The 21,060-nt window shown below is 39.7% G+C and overlaps 2 protein-coding genes across 3 annotated transcripts in view; one reads left to right on the top strand and one right to left on the bottom strand.

Annotated features, from left to right (window-relative positions):
• The window catches only part of LOC129726952 (laminin subunit alpha-1), a 399,452-nt gene extending 394,013 nt beyond the window's left edge, over window positions 1–5,439 (bottom strand). For both annotated transcript variants that reach the window (XR_008728436.1, XM_055684266.1), the window contains exon 1: window positions 4,522–5,439. The gene's annotated coding sequence lies outside the window, so the exon portion shown is untranslated. The remainder of the gene's footprint in view (window positions 1–4,521) is intronic.
• A 7,158-nt stretch (window positions 5,440–12,597) lies between these two features.
• LOC129729865 (non-lysosomal glucosylceramidase) overlaps window positions 12,598–21,060 on the top strand; it is a 45,092-nt gene continuing 36,629 nt past the window's right edge. The window contains exon 1 of the mRNA XM_055688731.1: window positions 12,598–13,110. Coding sequence (XP_055544706.1) covers window positions 12,944–13,110 — 167 coding nt within the window. The 5' untranslated portion in view covers window positions 12,598–12,943. The remainder of the gene's footprint in view (window positions 13,111–21,060) is intronic.

A 21,060-nucleotide genomic window follows, 5' to 3' on the forward strand; every position in this document is an offset into this window, starting at 1 on the left:
TAGCACGTAATAAAAGCAGGTGGTTGTATCCAAGGCACGACCGCATAACTGACCTAGAACTACGCACACTATGACCAGATGCATTGTTGAGAGTGTTTTACTAATCAGCGATAATGTTTAGGCGGCATCCATAAAGTACGTCACATATAGGGGGAGAGGGTATTAGGGAACATTCATAAATGACGTAGCGTTCGAGGTGGGAGGGGGGGATTTGCAGTTTTGTGACGAGGTTGGGGATTCAAGCCAAGCTACGTAGCAAATATAAAACTAAGAAAAAAACTTGCATTTTTTCTAATTGTTCTTTTTTATCGCTGGTTTGTCTGTTTAGGGTCATTTTTAATACTCTCTAGTCTTTTCTTTTTCATGCATGATACTAGGTATGTTTTTGGTAATAGAATTAAAAAAAAATAAAATGTCATGGAAGGGGGTTGTTGAAAAGCTACGTAATTATCTAGAGTGAGGTCTGACTTTGTGACGAAATGCTACTATGGGGGAGGTGGGGGTCAAAAAAACCTTAAAAGAAGCTACGTCATTTATAGATGTTTCCTTAAGAAAATGGAGACGATATGGGACGTATGGGGAGGGGGAGGGGGGTCTGTAACGTTGGGTGACGTCACATGAAAAATATCAAAAAATAAAAAATTGACTGGAAAATTTGTATATTTCACCTTTATTTATCCACAACCTTTTGATTAATAATTTAACTGAGACAAAAACAACATCAGCAGAGAAATTTCTTCCGAAACTTGTTGCTTCAAAGCATCAGCAGAAAGTCCTAGTTCCCTAAACGGGTCAATAAGTGGGCGCTCTGTATCTACACAGGACTAATAACAGGGCACTGTCCGAGTAAGTATCTTCTAAAGAACATTGGTCGGGTTCAAGACGATACTTGTCGCTTTTGTAGCATAGAAAGTGAAACCTCGGAACATCTGCTATGCAGCTGTGGTGCATTATACATGAGCAGAATCAAATTTCTCAACAAGGGTTGCTTACAACCTAATGAAATTTGGTCTGCTAATCCTCGGAAGATAATTGGTTTTATTAAGCACATTATACCTGACTGGGAGCGTGCCGAGGCAACCGGTCATCACTCGATCAATAGTGGGGTGACTGGGTATCCTATATAGCACGTATAGTAAGGGGGATATACTACAATAGTTCTAAATAATAGACGCAGTAGTCTAATTCCACAACAAAAAAACGGGTCTGACGCAGTGTTGCCACATTTATATCTGCACTGGGAGCTGCAAAAATCCTGTTCATTTGTACTATTTCCGACACAAACCTGTACCAAATCTTAATGACGCTAACAGTTTCTCCTGAACCGGGATTTCAACCTACAACGACTGACTTGTTAGGTCAGTATATAAACTCGAGACCTACTGACAGGCACTTTGGGGCAGCACACTCACGGTTCAGTTTTATAATAGAGAATGGGAATTGCTGTGACGTGACGTACTTCTCCTGGGAGGGGGACGTCAATGTGTGACAAAATGTTACAAGGGGGGGGGGAGGTAAAGGGGAGTAAAATTTGATCAATATTTGCGTGAAGTACTTAATGGATGTCGCCTTACTCACTATTGCTTGCTCAAATCAAGGAACGCTCCATCGAATAAGCGCTGAGTGTCCACTGTATGTTGTATTATTACAACACTTCAAAATAATACAGCACTACTTGGAGTAAGAGACAATTTGCACGTTTTGTGCCGTGTTAAAGTACTGAATGTTATATGTTGCTGAATTTGAGATTGGGATTTTCGTTTTTCGGCAATTTAAAGGTTAATTTGAGATTTTTGCGGTTATTCCTTGGCTCATCAAATACATAAATAAACATGAATTTTGGAATCATTTCATTCGTTCATGAAAGGGTTTTTATAACGAAAAGCTGTAATCTTTCTAGGGAAATTATTTTGAGCTTTGCGGGCGGTAGCATTTTTTCGCTTTTGTCGACCAGTGTAATAGAGATAGATGGGGAACGATTTGAAGTGGTTGACAAATTCGTTTATCTTGGTACGCTTGTGACATGTGAGCACGATATGAGCCGTGAAGTGGAACGACGAGTTGCAGCTGCAAACAGGGCCTTCTACGGACTACGTAACCAGCTAATGTCCCGTAGTTAGCAAACTCGCACAAAACTAGCGCTGCATAGGACGCTGATACTTCCGGTGGCCCTTTACGTACATGAAGCATAGACGCTGAAGTTTTTGAGCATAAAGTTCTGCGATCGATACTTGGCGGTAAACTGGACGATGGAGTGTGGCGCAGACGCATGAATCACGAGTTGTACCAGGTATACAAACATGCTGATATAGTGAAGGTAATGCAGCGAGGCAGACTTCAGTGGCCTGGACATATAGTCAGAATGCCTGACGAGAGAGCCGCTAAAACTATCCGTGGTAGGCCTCGCACGCGGTGGGAGAAGATGCACGATCTGCTGGTGTACGAGGAAACTGGAGAACGGCTGCCCAAGACAGAAGAAGCTGGACATCTCTAATTCGTTGGGCCCTAGACCGGAGAACGGTCCGTTAGCCAACAAAGTAAAGTAAGTAAGTAATTTTCTAAATTTTATATGCACTATGCTTTTTAGCTTTATTGTTAATATTAAAAGCGCGTGCCTTGAACCTTTGTTTCAAAGTTTTATTCTAGTCGATTTTCTCCAATTTCACGAAATACAATTTAAAAAACCCTCATTTTTTTGAAAAATGTAAGCGACGGATATACTTTTATAAAAAGTTAAAAAAAGTTTTAGAACAAGGTGAACCGATTAACCATTCTAAAGACGATTTTTAAACAAGTATGTTTTAATAACAATCTTTGAATGTATCCTAATAAAGAACAGAAATCGGTTTTGTGTATAGTTCAATTTCAACATAGGAAAACATTTACTGAAAAACCACTCAAAAATAATCTTCTCAAAACGCACAGCAATTGCTTTGATTTCGCACACAAATATGTGAAATGCATAACGCAAAATTTGAACAATTAATAATTGATAGATATCGATATCAAAACATGTATCATACATACAAAAATCATGATGTTTCGGTAAACTACGGTTTCAGGCAAACGATCAATTTTGGGGCACACAAAAATCTGTGGTTCAGTTTTCGTAAGCCAGTTCATTTGAACGATCACACGGTCTGCAATCGAAACAGCTATGAGCGATGTTTTTAACCACAGAATTGAGTAACGCAGGTGCCAGTAACGTAGAACCGAATGAGTAGGAATAAAGCCACTGTTTTTCAATAATTTAAAAAAATTGTCAATGACTGCACTTATGAAAGAAACGGTCTCGGATAATTGAGAATGAAATGTTTCAAAAGAAACATTATAAAAAGTTTTACTTAAACCAATGTTGAGACAGTAATTAGCTAATTCTTCGTCAACGCATTTTTTTGTACATTTATAACGAAGAAAATAGGGAAGTCGAGAAAAAGTAGACATTTAAAATAAAAAACGTTGTCTATCGTTTCGAAATAATGGTAATATAACACACAAACCTAACTGTACTAGCAAATGAAAAATGTTACGATTACTGGACCATAGTTGTTATTTCGTAATAATAATGTTTCGATGTTATTGATTAGAAATAAGATTATCGATCTCTTTCTTTGTACATTACGCTCATTCGCTAGTATACCGTTCCGATTGTGTTTTTTAATGTTTGCATCTCGAAAAAAATAAGAAATTAAGAGCTGCTTGACCAGCAAAAAACTGACGTTGCATGGGACCCAACGAGTGCATCAGCAGCAACATGCTCTGAAGGTAGTTTACCGTCGATCAGCGATGCTTGATAGCATCGCATTGGTGATTACTTTGTACGCGTGGTTGTTTGCTTTTGTTAGGAATAATTGCAGCCAGCAATATGCATTATATATCCATCTTGCCCAAACGGCGCACACATATGCCTACAAGCCGGGCGTTTCTGCTGTTATTTTCGGAGTGTCGGACTTTTATTGCAGGGGCGTATTTCCTTCTACACTTCACGCTCACAACACACCACAGGTAGAACAAAGCAGCGGAAACTCTGAGGATCCTTCTGTGTTCGCCTGGGTTTGTATAAATTTACGACCGTTGAGAATACTGCGAGGAATTCCAATCAACTACCTTTTCGGTGTTGAAATGTGTGTACACTAGGGAAAAAAAGAGATTGTCCGGTATTGGTTATACGGTATTCCAGGTGGATACAGAATTAATTTATGTTATCCCGAAAACACAATTCCCCTCTTCAAAATGACCAATTCAGTCGACCGATTCATACAGCAATTAATTTTTATTGGAACTTTTTCGTAAATTTCATTATCGAAGATGTAAAAATTAAAAAAAAATGCTGAGCGCAATAACTTTGCACTATCAAAGTTTCTGTATAATAAAAATTAATTTTTAGGTTGAATTTTTATTGCAACAAATAAGACGCCGTGAAAATAATGTCTTACTGGAGTAAATAACGTAACTAGGAATACAATCAATAAAGGCATCGAAAGGTTTAGGATAGTACGATAATAATGTAATTGCACCTACCGATTAAAATGCCACCACAAGACAAAAAGTTTACAGTAACGAAAACGGGACAAGGCCTCTGTCACAACGCGGTCCTTTTCTTTTGGAGTTTACCGTCGCACTCTGAACTGACAGTTAGCAGCAGCATATGATATTGCAGCAGCACTCATGGCCCATCCAACAGGGTTTTCTTATACCGTAGAATTAAAGTGCACTCTCATACCACGAAATGCACCGATTCTGCACTTATTTCAAGAGAAACTGCCTGTCACTCAAAGGCACACCTGAACCTTTTAAGCACAAATTGGCATCCTATCTTGACTACCATCGTAGATCTGCATCACAATTTCACGCCGTTTGGATTGAAGATGAGGACACACCCAGCACCTGATAGACTTTTAAATCCTTCAATGATTTAACCACCAGTAAGAAATAACTTGTATTTTTTTATATCGAATATATACACTCTACTTCACTGATCAATACGTATACGCACTATGAAACCAGAAATCGTTAATGTACGCGACCCTGCATTGTACCACAAAAAGCCGCTGACACATTTACACCGTATTATTTCGGTCCAATCAGGACAGTCAAAAAGGACAAAACAACCACAGTTTGAACGAAATAAAAAGCCAAACCGTCTGAGGCTTATTTCAATGCGCACAGTGAATCGCACAGTCCATTTAAATACTACGCCACCGCGGTCGACGTGATGCTAAATTTTACCGTATGTACCCCGTAAGTCACTTTCCGTACGAGAACTTCACACGGGACAATTCGAGACGGCAGGTCCAAAAACGTTCATTAAATCGAAACCGTTTCACAACCAAAACACACAAAAAAATCCCATTCAGTTAAAACCGCAAACCGCAATTATACCGCCCAAACCGTCGTCCGTCACTCGATGGCACTCTACGCACAACAACGTCCACACGCTACAAGATCGCGCCGAAGACTAGCCTCTAGACGACGAATTCTGCGCTGATTGATCTTCTGCTTCCCACCCTGCCCTGTCGGTTGTAGAGTGCCGGCTAGCGTGCTGCAGCGTGCAGTGCAGCGCAGGAAGATGCACGATCACAGAGCCTGGATTGGCAACGCACAACCGCGGCGAAGAAGGAGACAAGCAAAATGCATCACGACCCATACGAGCGGGATTCCTGCTTCCAGCGCTGATGATCACAGAGTTCTCTCGTTTACGTAACAGTACAGCTCTCACGAGCGTGCTCTCGCTCCGGCTCAGCTGATACTGGAAAAGTTAGTAAACAACGTGCTTTTATTTGGTTATGATTGGAAAACTCTACATCAACAATGTTTCAAGCGTTTAAAAAGAACTTAATCGAAAACTTATTTGTTGAGTCTGTAACATCATAATCATCGTTTAAAAACTGTTTACTAAACCAAAAATATTGTTGGAAATAAAGCTATGCGCGGGTAAACTTCGACCAGTCCAAAACACCTTTACGCACTACCCGTTAAAAAGGAAGCGCAAAACAAAATAATCACATTGCATCAAGCCGCTCAAAGGAGCCGTAGAAGGTGAGAAGAAATTAAGCATAATTTCCTACCTTTTCTCGTTCCATGCTGTTGCTAATTCTTTCTTATTCGTTATTATGCTTCCATGGCCAAATTTAAATGATATGTTTGGAAGCGCACGGACGGATGAGGCAAACGATACGATACTGCAAAACATAAAAAGCATGCTGCTGCGATCGTATCGGGAAAGGTGTGCAGTGCAGGTAGCGGGGCGAGAGAAAGAAAAAGAGAGAAATTTTACGAAACACGATGAGTGAAAGAACAGGTCTCTCTAACATGTGCTTCTTCTGCTGAGAATGCCGAGCATTATCGACCATGCGCTTCCACTATGTTTTGTCTCGTGGGTTGCTTTCGTCCACAAAAAAGCTTCTCAAAACATGGAGCTTCATAGAAATATTTCAATCCACCACAGTGCGAAATATTTCAAAACTGTTCATTGCACCCACAGAGGTATTTTGCATTACTTCGCCATTTATGCTCGGGACCAAGTGAAAACGTTCACCGATATAAAATACACAAAGAACTAAATTTAACTTAAGATGAAGTATATGCATGTTCTACAATTCAAATGTGAACTTGCATAGAACAAAAGAAGCAAAACATATGCGCAATAATACCAGGATTGTTTGGATCAAACAGTGTACACAGGAAAAGAAGTTTTCGCATGGATTTTTATGAAAATGCTAACTATATCATTTCTTTGCTTCCACTTTTCCAATTAAAGCATTGTCACAGTTTCCTGAAACCTGTCTGACGTATAATCAACTTTAAAACTAAAATTTCTCGTTTTTCTCATTTTCATCATTATTAACGTTTTCTTCAAAGGCAATGCCAACAGCGTATTGCATGCTTTCTCTTAACCTTAGACATCACGTAACATGCAACTTTGGATGATGGAGAAGCCACAATTCACGTGGATTTGGCTCTGGTTTTTGGTGATTTTAAACTTCCTTTCTCTCCGTGGATAATCGTTCATAATGTATTTATCTAAAAATTATGTATGAATCTTGGACATTCGTCAACATAAACTCTAGGTTTACTCTATTTATTCAGAAGAAAATCGACTTTTACTCCAAAAAATATATGTATATTTATTGCCGGAAATCATGACATATTTCGCGGCCACTCAGTTGGTTTCCACGTACGACTTAACTCCATCGAACAAGTCATCAAAAAATAGATTTTTCAAAGTTTCGAAGCTCACCGATCGGGCTGAAACCTTTTTGGTTTATGTATCTTTATAATATAACAATGTTTTGCATAATCTCAGATTTTTTGAAAAGGGGTAAGTGGAGTAAAAAACCTGCTATAACTTTTAGTAAACTGGATCGACTTTCCTGAAAATCGACAGTTTTGTTCTACCCAGTTTTGTTAGTCTCACGCATAAACAGTATGCAACACCTCAAGTGAGGTTCTCGTAGCTGCCGATATCACACACTGGAGAGTTCTCCATTCAAGCTGTTTCTCGTTTTTTCTCGCTGTCTTCCTTGCTCGCATTCGCTCCCGAGATCATATGCACACACGCGAGCCTACTCTTTTACTCGTGTGTAGTCCCCTTCTCGCGTCGCGAGCCCAACCAGCCGAGTACTTTTGTTTCAAGATGCATTACGATAGTTGCGGAGAGACAAAAAAATATTTCAAACCAAACTACTTCGGTAGCGGTTTACTTCGGCTGGTTTTGCATTAGACCGCTATGAAAAACTTACCAAAGCAGTCCGATACCCTGCACGTTCCAGTATGCGATACTTTACAGATTCTTCCCTCACGTTCGGCTGTCGGTACACAAAGCAAAACCGGGTCAATGATGAATACATTTTCGTTTTCGAGCACAGTTTTTCAAGCACTCCTTCTTGTCGAACAATTTTAATCGAGTACTCCTACTCACTAGCAGGAACTCACGTACTCTTCTACAGTCGCTGAGTAGCAGTACAGCGTGCTTGCGTGTCGCGTGCGTGCTTGCTGCTACTCAGGGGAATGCATGAAGAAGAAAGAGTATCTCGAAAGTGTGTGTGCAAAAGACTTGAGAAGCATAGCATATGTCTCGTTCTCAAGCAGAAAGGAGGAGAAAGATTTTGCTTCTCGCTCGCTTCGCAACGCTGGTTCTACCCCATAAAGGATACAAAATGACGGTTTTTGGAAGTTTCTGTCGAGATTACATGATGATAAATTCGCATTTTTTTTAAAAAGCAAATGGCAATTTTTACAGCGTTTTTAGGCGACATCCACGAACTACGTAACGCATAAAAACAGATTTTTGACCACCATCCCCCCACCCTAATGTAACGAAACGTAACGCCACTACCAACCCCCCTATAAAAATTACGTTACTCTGTAGAAGACCCCCACCACCAATGATGAAATTCGGATTTTTAGATACCTTATACTATGGCCTTTTGATTTCTTTATTCGAAATTTTGTCCATTTTATTTAACACGAGATATTTGAGTTACCAAAAATGAAACTTTTATTGTTATGAATTCTGAAATACTGGTACCCAAGGTGGGTCATTTGTAATCACCGGAAATAAGTTGTCCACCGCATTGTTTCCTTGATAAAGTTCAGCAAAGCAAAGTTCTTTTTATTAAGTTCCGTATCTATAGTGCGCTGTCTAACATGCAAGTGCGTGCCGTAGTGATCTTGTGGCAGAACTAGACCAGATAATTCTCGCTTTTAATTCGCCTTTCGGCACGGTTAAAGGCACTTTTGCCAGGTGCATAAGTTGCAACGAAGAGGGCGTCTAGTTAGTGTTTCCGGAAATAATGGATAGCGACATATATGGCCTTTCTATATCGCGGATTTTCATCCGGGCCCTCATCAACAATCACTACATGCACTGGCCTTACATTGCCTTGAAAAATCATGATGTAGGTGAAGGTTTAATGATATCTGATTGTAACAAATTACAATCAAAGCTCCAAGGTGGAAAGCACAACATTCGGTTTGTCGGTTCCCAAAAATTATATTTACCTTCTGACCATGATCTACGGTCATGACCATACCGAAGTATGTAGCTCCTGTGTAAAAATATTCCAAACAATATGGGCTGAAATAGGTAACGAAAAAAACCCTAATACATAGTCAGAAACGTTGTGTGATTACGATCATTCGAGAAAGGCTGTATTGAAATGGCAACAACACCCAAAACCAAACCAAACTAGATGCATTTTCTACTATTCAAAGCGATCACAGCAAGACTGAATGAATTCGAGATTGGGGACAAAAATATTGCCCGTGAGGAGCAATCATCGTATTTTGGAAAAAAAGGAGGAGTATTCATCTTGACGTGTTCATTTTCGTCGATACGGAAACGAAAAAACTCAACAGAGCAGTTTTTGTAACAACTCTTGATAACTGCAAACATAACGCTGTTGAAACATTGGCATAGTCCCTGGAGTATTGTCGAAATTTAGAAATCTACTCTCAAATTCGTTCATTATATTTTCGAATGGACATTTTTCCATGTTCTCTTATCTATTAGCCGATGGAGTTCCAGAATCAATGTGAAAATGTAAAAAATCAAAAATGATTTTGTTGAGAATAGATCACAATAAACCTCAAAATATAATGGAAGCTTTGACAACACGGCTATCGTCAGCACGTATGAATTGTCTGTTTAGTAAAATTTTACATTTCAAGTGTTTTTTCATCGGTATTTTTACTGAAACTAGTGTGTTTGGCGTAAGTGGTTGTTGCTGACTGTAGACGCGCTCAAATATGCTCCGATTTCAATGGATTCAGTAAGATAAGTACAAATTATTGTTTCGATTTTGTAATGTGGTGATATTCGAGCTAGTACCCATTAAAAATATTCGACGCTCTATCTTACGCCGCACTGAAAGTGCAGGAAATCGTCGCGTGTGTCGATTGCAATTTCAGGCTTCTTCCTGCTGTTTTTTTCAAATTCATCATACATTCCTTAAGCGTTGCTTATGAAGATAAGTGACATTTCCCGTACATACACTAGCAAACGTGTATAGACCAGCGTTGTTAAACTCGCTCGCAAAAAGCATGCGATACTCCAAGTGGCGTTCTCGCCGCTACCGAAATCTCACACTAGAGATACTCCTGTCGTACTGTTTCTCATTCTCTTTTCCTTTTTTCATTTCACACTACCGAGCGTTGATGCTTGCGAGTTTTCTCATAGGCCGACACGCACTCTCGCTCGCGTACTTTCCCACTCGCGTGTACCTCCCTTTCTCGCGAGCACAACCGTCAAGACGCATTATGACGATACGGAGTGACAAGGTACGACAAAGCGGAGTGGCGATTACAGATTACGGAGATTACAGATTTTCTGGAAATAGTACAGAACTATACAGATTTTTTTTTTTTTGATTTTCGTGGATCGCGAAACAAACTTTTCGATATAGTTGAAAATCGAAAAAGAACTCAAATGCTATTGAGCGTATTGGAGGTTTCATTATATTTATATGTTACGCATAAACGTGTGCATAATTGTGTTTTTTATTTTAAGGGATATGTCCAGTACATATGCAGATATTTATACAGATTGAAATACCACCAAGGTGATTTTCTGAGATTCGAAATACAGTTTAAATTGTGGCATCACTGCGAGTAGGTGGTCGAATATCATACACGTTCAAGCATGCGATTCTATATAGATTTATCACCCCACTTTCGCTCGTCGGTGCACGATGCAAAACTGCTTGGCATCAGTTTAGCGATGGACAAGCCGCATGCGTGAGTCGGTGAACGAAGCATTTTCGTTTTCGGGCACATTTTTTCAAGCACTCCTAGTCGAGTACTCTTATTCGAGTACTCGCGTATTTGGCGTGAGTAAAAAAGCGAAAGTGAATTCGCGAGCGGCTGTATGCTGGCTGCTGCTCTGGCAAATGCATGGATAATAAAGAGTTTCTCGAAAGTGTGTGTGCGAACGACTGGAGAAGCGTAGCACACATCTCAGTCTCGAGCAGAAAGGAGTGGATATGTTTTGCTTCTCGCTCGTTTAGCAACGCTGGTATAGACCATTTTACGAGCTGGTAGGATACACGGTATTTGCTGATGTTAATGTTGCTTTTATGCCAGCGGTTGCGTTATGCCAGCGGTTTCATGTTTTCTATTGTATTTTTTGTTTATAAATTGAGTTCTCAAACGTCTCGCTCGACTTGTGAATCACCGCATCTCGGTGCTCCGATTTTTTGCACTTTTTGCCGATAACGTTTGTGGTAGATGCGTGAAAGTGTGGATGATCTGTTAGGATGACTTTATGCGGTGAATGGTTGTAGATAGGAGCGACACGTCTGTGCAAGCGCTGCAATGTTGTTGTAACGTTTTCAGCCGCTGAAAGGAGCACAACAATAACTATTGCTATGTCATGAATTGTTCTCATAAAAGTTCATCACTCATCAAAAATGACGCCAAAGGAAAAGTTATAGATAATGAAATTTTTTATTTGTAGAAAAAAACAGCTGTAGAAAATTACGTTATTATAACAAAAATTTAAAATGAATTAACATCTATTTATGAACAACATGATAGATTGATGTGCAAAAATGTGTTCAATTTGATAATGTAATAAATGTAATAATGTAATAAAATATTTTGATACTGAGTAAACACAACGCATTGTTTGTCGATTTGTTGTTTTCTTATTTTTCGCAAAAGAGTTCTTATCATAGAACATAGTTTCATCTATTTCCATATTTATAAAAACAGGTTTCTAGAACGGCTTCTAAAAGGTAAAAAAAAGCGTTTAAGTTTGTAAAAATGAAGCAAAAAATGTAATCATTCAAGATCGAGGCAAAATATACGTTTTTTTTGCGGTTTGAGCAGGAAATTTTCAATATAAGAGATAACTAAACTATTGGTGGGCAAATACTAAACACTCAAAATAAAATAGCTCTAATTAATCAGGTTATTACCAACTTCTCGCAAAGAAAATTTCTGTACATTGAACATTAAACTTGTTTATTTGATTCTCTGTAGAAGATAATGGAAAATGACCCGACAAATGGTTGAACCCCATCAGTCGAACAAACCACGGTGTGCGTGATTACTCGGTTCAATGTTCATCGCACACCCACGTACCCACATGCGTACGCACGCTTCATTCATTATTCAGTTTTCGTTGTGTGCAGCCATCACCGAACCGACGAGTTTTTGTTGACGTTACCTTTTCTGTCATGCGGCTTAGGGCGAGTCAATTCTTTCTACTCAATAGTATTTATTACCGTTGGGTTAAGTACCGTGTATCAAAGCAGTTATATTGTACCTGAGTTAGATACATCGGCAAATGTTTGCCAAACTAAGCAAGATTGAGATTTGAAGGTCAACTCTCCGTCAAGCGCAGCTGACCGTCATAAGCAAAGCAACGTGTCCGGTTTTATGGTACGGCCCAGACAAGTTCAAGGAACCCAAATTCGATGAAAATATATCAAATAAAGTTTCGTAGAACCTGGTATAACAACATCATCAAGTAAATTGGGTACTGAATGACTCTGACGAAAGTAAAAATGAATTCGAGAACGCTGCTGACACGGCCTAACATCAATTCATCATCATCGCCGCTTCGCAGCGCAGGCCACATGCAGAGGACAGTCGGGCCGATTCATTCGCGGTCTCAGTCAGTTTTCGAGGTGGTGCTTTCGCGGTTGGTCGTGCTTTGATTGAATGTAGATTACTAGGGATTTAATCGAAGCTTAAAAAAAATATTGGGAGTGAGATAAATGTGGTGAAAAGTGCTGATATCAAGTAAGGGTTGTGATATACAGTAGCCGCTGGAATAGAAAAGGCAAATCAAATTTGCTACGTTGGTGCTGCAATTGTGCGTGATTTGTTGCGATAAAGTGAAAATAAGAGTGCTAAGCAGTTATTATATTTATAAATATAGAACTCCCGCAACCTACATAAAGCTAAAAAAGAGTATTTTCCAACTGTTAGCCTAGAAATGGATGGTGATAGTGCTCAATCATTCTGCGAGTTCAAACAACAAGTGGCAGCCGTACCCCAGTATGGATTAAAGCTGAAGTTTAATCACGTCTATCCGGAAACCAGGAATCAAAACCTGAAGCCCTCGTTTCGTCAAATATGGCCTATACTTCCAATGGCACTAAGGTACGTTTATATTTTGTGCCTAAAAGCAGTTTTATGGGACACTTTCACTTTCTCGAATATCCTGTATGCAACAATGATTGTCCTTATAGGCCCCCATGCCTTACATTGAATCAAACATTTATGCTTGCAGACATACTGTCTGCTAAGTTTTGCAGTACTCAAAATGCTATCAGGGGCTAACAGAACATTGCTTGTGGGGGCACAGCATAATGTTGGTAGAGGGAGTTCAGTTGTTCAAGGCTTTATTCGTCTCAAATCTGTATATCACTGTAGAGAAGGTTTTACGAGTGTACAACCGGTCATGTGAAATCGATTTTTATTTTCTTCAGGCAAGTTCTGTGCACTGCTATGTATACTATATAGACATAGTCGCACATAGCATCACGCTCTGTTGTATTATCCTTTACAAGACAAAAAGAAGTAGAGATGAAAAATCATGCAGTGGGTCTGTGAATCTGTGATGGACAAAATTACCTTTGTTCAAGTGAGCTCACATTCGACTGGAATAGGAATCTCTTCAGAATATATCATTAGATGCTAATTTTTTGCTGCCAGTGGTTCATTCCATGAAAAACAAACATTTCGTAAAACAAACAAATGCGTATTAATGATCTTTAAAGTCCCCCACTCAGAATTTGCTCATTTATTCATCATGGCAGAGTTCGCTTTTAGAAAAAATGAATATTTTAAAGACAGGTTTATCAGTTTTGTATGTATGAAACCGAAAAGTTATCAAACAGATTGTACCACCAGTCACTGCCAGCAACTTTGGTTTTATATCATGCAATTGAAAACACTGTTCGTCAGATAACAGACACCGATATACTATCAAACCTGATTACAAAACAGTTTATGAATATTCTCAAACAACACATGTGTTTCGTTTGTTTTATAGGTACGCTTTTTGAGTTTTTGTTTTGCCATTCAAATGGTTGTGTTCTGAATTCGTTCATTGTAGTAAATGTTTACAAGAAATACTAGAGCGTCTATATGGTGGAAATATTCATAATACTTCAAGAAAAATATACCAAAGTATCAAATTATATCAACACAACTATATACATTTGATCCAAAAGTAAACTGAAACACAATCTAAATGCATTCTGAATCTAAAATTCAGTCCAAATACAACCCGAATAAATTCTAAATCCTTCCAAATTTAATCCAAATCAAGTCAAATACAAATCCATTCCAAATACAATCCGATCCGAGTTCAAATCTAATTCGAATCCAATCCGAGTCTAATCCAAACCGAATCCAAGTCGAATGCAAGTCCAATCATATTAAAGTGCAATCTAAATCGAAACCATATCCATATTTAATCTTAATCCGATCTGGATCCAATCCAAACCAAGTCTGAATCTAATCCGAATACAATATACAGAGTGTTCAATAAGTTCGAATACACTTTACAAATGTGTTGAAAAATAATAATGATCCTATCTCGTAGAGGTCGCGAAGTGTCGGATCCACAACCTTCTCCAGAACCTCGGTTTCATAGTACGCGGTGTTGATTATCACGTTTTTCTCAATAAACACCAGTGGGAGCATCCCACGTCTGGATACAGCCCTCAAAGTATCACCTATTCGGCGCTCCAGAATCGCCGGATGTTCATGTAGGACGAGAGTATGCTGGCCAACCTTGGCGCCCACAGTGGATCATTTTGGTCATTTTGCGGCTGTTGCAAGACATAGTTTTTCATCAGAAAACATGAACTCCTGACCTGCGTGCCGCAAAAGTATCTGTTTGGCTCTGTCCAGTCTCTTCTTTGTTGTAGACTCCGTTGCCCCGTGAGCCTTGCGTTTCTCGTACGGCTTGTATCCCAAATCCTTCATCATTATAGTATGCGAGTCCCGATCGACACATCCAGGTCAGTGGCGATCTGTCGGATCGAGCGGCTCTCTTTTTGACGAACCCGCTTCCTCACCACTTTGATGACTGCAAGCGTCCTTGCTGAAAGCGGCCGCCAGGACCTTACACGGTTCTTGACCGAGCCCGTCTCTCGGCACCGACGGGTGGTGGTAAAGATGAAATTCCGCTTCGCCCGGTGGGATTTTTACCGCCGGAATATGTCGCCGGGTTGCTCACCAGTACTAAGCTGACACCATGGGAGCTGCGTAGCCGCAAGGTTACAAAGTCCGCTTTGTCAGGCGGATGGTCGTGGGTTCGAATCTTAGTAGAACTAGGCCATCCGATGTCAAAAAGGACTTAACCATGGGTTTATTCTCAGGCTCCCCACTAGTTACCCTTCCTTTACGCTGAAATCTACAATACCTTTGCGTGACTTCCTCTTAACAAAAAATAAGTCCCTTTTATCAATAAAACTGGCCAGAAGGACGCACGACGAAACTTCTCCAGGGAATTATTATTGGTGATATTTGGCAAGAGGAACGAGTATCGGTATAGCAGAACAGTAAGCGTGTAAGGAAGAGTATCACATTACACACAAGCACTGATGAACAATAATAATAAGCATGCCACTTCTCAATAGCGGTATTGCTATTAACAGAAGTGCGGGATACAGCAGACACCCGGGCATATCTCACCATAGATCTACGATTCTGGTCGCAGTGAGGAAGTCCATACAGGAAAAAAAAAAGCTGACACCAATGCCAATACACAGAATGTACATGGTGCGCACCATGAAAAGTTGTATTCGAACTTATTGAGCACCCTGTAAATCCAAATCCAAGCGAAATAGCAATTAATCTAAATCTAACTCAAACACAATCTTCATTCAATCCAGAATTAATCCAAATCGGGGCCATCCACATTCCACGTGGACAGCATTGGGGAGGGGCGGTCTGTGTAATGTCCACGGTTCATACAAAATTGTTAAAAATCTGTCCACGTGGTATGTAGGATGGCCCCTAAATCTAATGTAAATGCTTCTAAAATGCAATCCTAACCCAATTCGAATCTAATCCAAATCTAATGAGCCAAAGAAATGTGGAAGTCTTAGTTTTTTTTTTTTTATTGTCATTTTTTATTTGACTGGTACTTTGCACAGTTATTCGTATGGGATAGAGGTGTTAATTTGTGCTATAAATATTTTTTTTAATCCAAAAAAAATTTATATAGAATGGTTTTTTTAATCGGTGTGACAACTTCAGCGAAGTTGTAAACATTATTTTTGTTTTTTTTTTTCGAAAAGTAGATTTTTTTTGAAGAAAATCCACCCTGAATTCAATCGAATTCTAATCTCAACTTAATCTTAATCCAAAACCAACTCCAATCTAATTTTTAGCCTTCCCACCCCAATCTAGTTTTTGTTCATAAAAAATTTGAATCTAATTCAAATGCTAACCAAGTCTTATCCAAACTTTATCTAAATGCAATACGAATCCAAATCCAACTTGAATACAATTCAAATCGATTCCAAATCCAATCAAAATTCAAATTCAATCTTAATCCATAAACAACTCGAATTCAATTCAATTTATAGGCGGGGGCCTAGCGTGGTTGGCAACGTCTCCGCCAACCACGCTCGACGCCTGGATTCGAATCCCAACGCCGACATAGGTGTCGATGGTTGTGGCGTGGCTTGATCCACTCACAACCAACCCAACATGTCTAGATTCAATTCTAGCCGACACCGGGAGATTTTCGGAGGCGAAAAATCTCTGGGATTACGCCTTCCATCGCATGAGGAAGTAAAACCGTTGGCGCCGGTCCGCTAATCAACGGGTCGTAAGTTAGGGTCCTGGATGGAGTCGCCACCCTGGGCGTCGGTGAACAGTGGCGGAAATAGAACGACGGAAAATAAGCAAGAATAAAAAAAAATCAATTTAGATCCAAGACCCAAACGAATGCTATCGAAATTCAATCTAAATCTTGCTAAAATGCAATTCAAATCCTATTCCGATGAAAACTATAAAGGTGTCATTTTGTGCCATTAGTATTTTTTTAATCACGCCTAATTTAAAAAAAATGTGTATGTAGTTTATGTAGTTTATGAGTCAAAACGGTTTGGTTGATCGGTTTGACAACTTCAGCGAAGTTGTGCTAACCAAATCTAATCCAAATCCTATCCAAATCCAATACGAATTAAATCCCAGGTAAAATACAATCCAAATCCAGTCTAAATCCTAATAAAATGCAATGTAAATCCAATTCATATCCATATTCAATCTTAATGAAATCCAAATCTGTTGGATAGTATTCGATTTGCATTTGAATTAAAATCCAGTTTGGGGTTTGACAGGGGGAAAAACCTGGGTCAGATTTGCGCCGAATTTATTGAATTTTATTGTGGAATCTAAGGCAAAAAAGTAGTATACGAAACAAATAAATTTGAGCATTCCAAATTTCAATCTGCACATATCATGACTAAGTTCTCGCAGTTTTTTATAATAAGAATGCAATTCGCTCTAGTCGGCGACGTAGAAGCACAGACAAACAGACACTCCATACAAAATTCTAAGAAAATCGTGGTGCCGACTAATTTGTTCGACACCTACTGGACATATTCCGCAAAAGATAAACTTTCAGTCTTGCTGCTGTTTTTGGCAGCACGGCGCGTGACAACTGTCAACTGAGTTCAAATGGAAAAAGCACATCAGCGCCACCATCGTTGAGGCGGGGATATTCCGCATAACTGAAACTCATTTAAATTTTCTGTTGACGAAAATAAATTTTGCGGTACGTCTGTTTGTCTGTGGTAGGAGCATGACTTTGCCAACCCTATGATTTTTTTGAATTGCCATAATGATTCAACCATTCTTCATCACCTATCACGGTGAAAAAACTTACCTTTTTCCAGCTGGAGCAGTTGTTCACAAGCAAAAAAAAAACGATGCTCAATGTCCCTTGGCTTCAAATTACAAGGAACTTAAGTTCCTCGTTCTTGATAATTTCCAAAGCATGCAATCGCTTGGAAGTAGCTTAGCGGGTAACTTCTAACACTGAAGCGAGCTATTCCTGAGTTTGGCATGGATCCTCTTCGAACAATTCCTTCACGCAGACAGTCGTCAACACGGAAATTGTCGCCTTTGGAGTGATGAATTTTGGGCAGCATTTCCATATACTTTTTTTAACTCTCGATGCGCTTCAAATCCAAAAGTAACACCTCCCGCAAACGACAATTATTTGGCACAAAATCAGATTTTTTCATACAATTAAAAATATACGGCGCCTCAATAAAATCACTAACGTGTCAATTTGGTTTGCAAATGTTGAATGGTGCGAAATCAGTACAAAATTGTGCGTTTTTAGCGCAATTGTTGATGTAATTTGAAACCAGTACAATGATTGCGTGTTGAACATAACGCAAATCATGCTCTAGCGTTTTTTTTAAATGTATTTGGCAGCTCCAAACTACTACACTTGAAAAGTTTCCACTGGTGTTAGTATCATCATGTTGATTTGTACTGGTATTGATAATGTTTTTCAGAAGGTTGGTCTCGTTGAAACAGTGCAACCAGCAATCAATACTGATAATTAGGGTACTGACTATTATTATGAAAATATTAACTGATCGGTTCACTTCCACGAATTTGGTCATTTAAAAACATCATTGAATCATTAACAATTAAAAAAAATTAAGTTTGTTCAAAACATTTGCATTTAACTATGACTCTGGTTTTGTTCATATGCATATGATTCCACTTTTTTTTTTAGTGGAACTGGACTACTGCGTCCATTAACTAGAACTATTGTAGTATATCCCTATTACTATACGTACCATGTAGAAAACCAGACACCCACTATTGATCGAGTGAATGGCCGGTTGCCTCGGCACGCTCTCAGTCAGGTAGAATGTGCTTTATAAAGCCAACTACTTTACCAGGATTAGCAGACCAAATCTCACTTGGTTGCAAGCAGCTCTTGCTAAGAAATTTGATTCTGCTCATGTGTAATGCACCGCAGCTGCATAGCAAATGTTCCGAGGTTTCGCTTTCCATATTACAGAAGCGACAAGTGTCATCCTGAACTCGACCAATGTTCTTTAAATGATACTTACTCGGGCAGTGCCCAGTTATTAGTCCTGTGTAAATACAAAGAGCCCACTCATTGAGCTCTAGGAGCTTTTTAGTAATTTTCCCGTTTGGCGTTATTACCCTTTTCCACACTGGTGACACCCTCTGACAGCCCTCTAGTTGATTGTCACCCGTTGTTTTTCCCAGTATTTAAGTTCCATTTTTATAGAGTAATTTGAGATACCGCAAAAGGGTTCCGGATCAACAAAGCCCTGTTTGGCCAGTTCGTCTGCTTTTTCATTGCCGTCTATGCCGCAGTGCCCGGGAACCCAGTACAAACTGACAGAGTTCATACGACACAGCCTCCGCAGTGAGAGAACGCACTCCCACACTATTTTTGACGTACACTTGTGAGCACAAAGAGCCTTTTGTGCCGCTTGACTATCAGAGAAAATGCAAATATTCGCATGTTTGTAGTTTCTCTTCAGACAAACGTTGACACATTCGATTATAGCCTAAATCTCCGCTTGGAATACAGTAGGCCAGTTGCCCATTGCCACTGATATCTGTACACCAGGACCGAAGATTCTCGCACCAGTTTTCGAACCAATTTTTGAGCCGTCCGTGAAGAACACCGTTGACCCCTGACGGACCATGTTAACTCCGCACTTTCAGCCGGAGCGCGATGTTTCACGCACCTTATAGGGAATGTCGTAGTTGTCCAAAGGGTTCATTCAGTCTCCGCACATACTCAACAAAGGCCCTCTTTTGAAGTGTTGCAGAATACTCAGATGACCAAACAGAACACCAGGTAAGACCTCTTTAAGACGTTTGAGCCACGAGGCGCTTCTTTCCGCTTCTAACTGCACAAATTCATGCAGAGGCAGCAGGTGGAGAATAGCATCCAACGCTTTCGATGGAGTGCTGCGCATTGCTCCAGTTATGGGAATACACGCCAGTTTCTGAAGCTTGCTAACTTTGTTCTTGCAGTAGCCTCTTTTGTTTTAGGCCACCACACTAAGGAAGCGTATGTTATTTTCGGTGATATGATGGAGGTGTAGATCTATCTGACCATTTTTGGTATTAGGCCCCATTTCCTACCAACCGTTTTGGAACATAACCAGAACGCACTGACCGCTTTGCTTATTGCAATGTCTAGATGGGCGTTCCAGTTAAGTTTCGCATCTAGAGTTAAAGCTAGCAGTTGAACCCCTTCGCTAAACTGGATAGAACTTCCCTCAAGCTTAAGAGGCATTAGGTTAAGTTTCCTCTTTTTAGTGAAAGGCACTACTGTTACTTTTGCCGGGTTGATGTTCAGATCCTCCTTTTTACCCCAGAGATAAGTTACGTTTAAAGCAAGCTGCATTCTTTCCGAGACAACATTGTCAAACGTTCCTCTTACCATAATGACAATGTCGTCTGCGAAGCCTACAACTTCAAAACCTTTATCTTCTAGGCTACAGAGAAGGTCCTCCACAACTAGAGACCACAGGAGTGGTGAAAGTACTCCGCCATGAGGGTATCCTTTCGTGGCTCTTACGGTTATAGATGTTCCCCCCAGCTCCGAAGAGATTATTCTTTGTGCAAGCATGGTATGAATCCAGTTTACTATGCACGTGTGAAACATCCTCTTCTTCATCGCTTTTGCCATCGTGTTATCGAAAGCACCTTCAATATCCAGGAAAGAGCATAATGCTATTTCTTTTGCTGAAAGAGATTTTTCAATTTTTGTTACCAGCGTGTGGAGCGCTGTAACTGTAGAGGTACCTGTTTGATATGCAAATTGAAATTTAGATAAAGGGTATCCAAGCATGTTTGTTGCATATAGATATTCCTTTAGTACTTTTTCCATTGTCTTCAGCAGGATCGAAGACAAGCTTATGGGTCTAAAAGATTTGGGGTTATTTCTATCTATGTTTCCCGTTTTTGGTAGAAAGATAACCCGTACTGCCCTCCATTTCGATGGAATGTAGTTAAATCTTAAACTGACCTTAAAAATCTCGGTTAGTAACGGTATCAGGGTTGTCTCAC

Source organism: Wyeomyia smithii, chromosome 3 (assembly GCF_029784165.1).
Source record: "Wyeomyia smithii strain HCP4-BCI-WySm-NY-G18 chromosome 3, ASM2978416v1, whole genome shotgun sequence".
NCBI classification, from domain to species: domain Eukaryota; kingdom Metazoa; phylum Arthropoda; class Insecta; order Diptera; family Culicidae; genus Wyeomyia; species Wyeomyia smithii.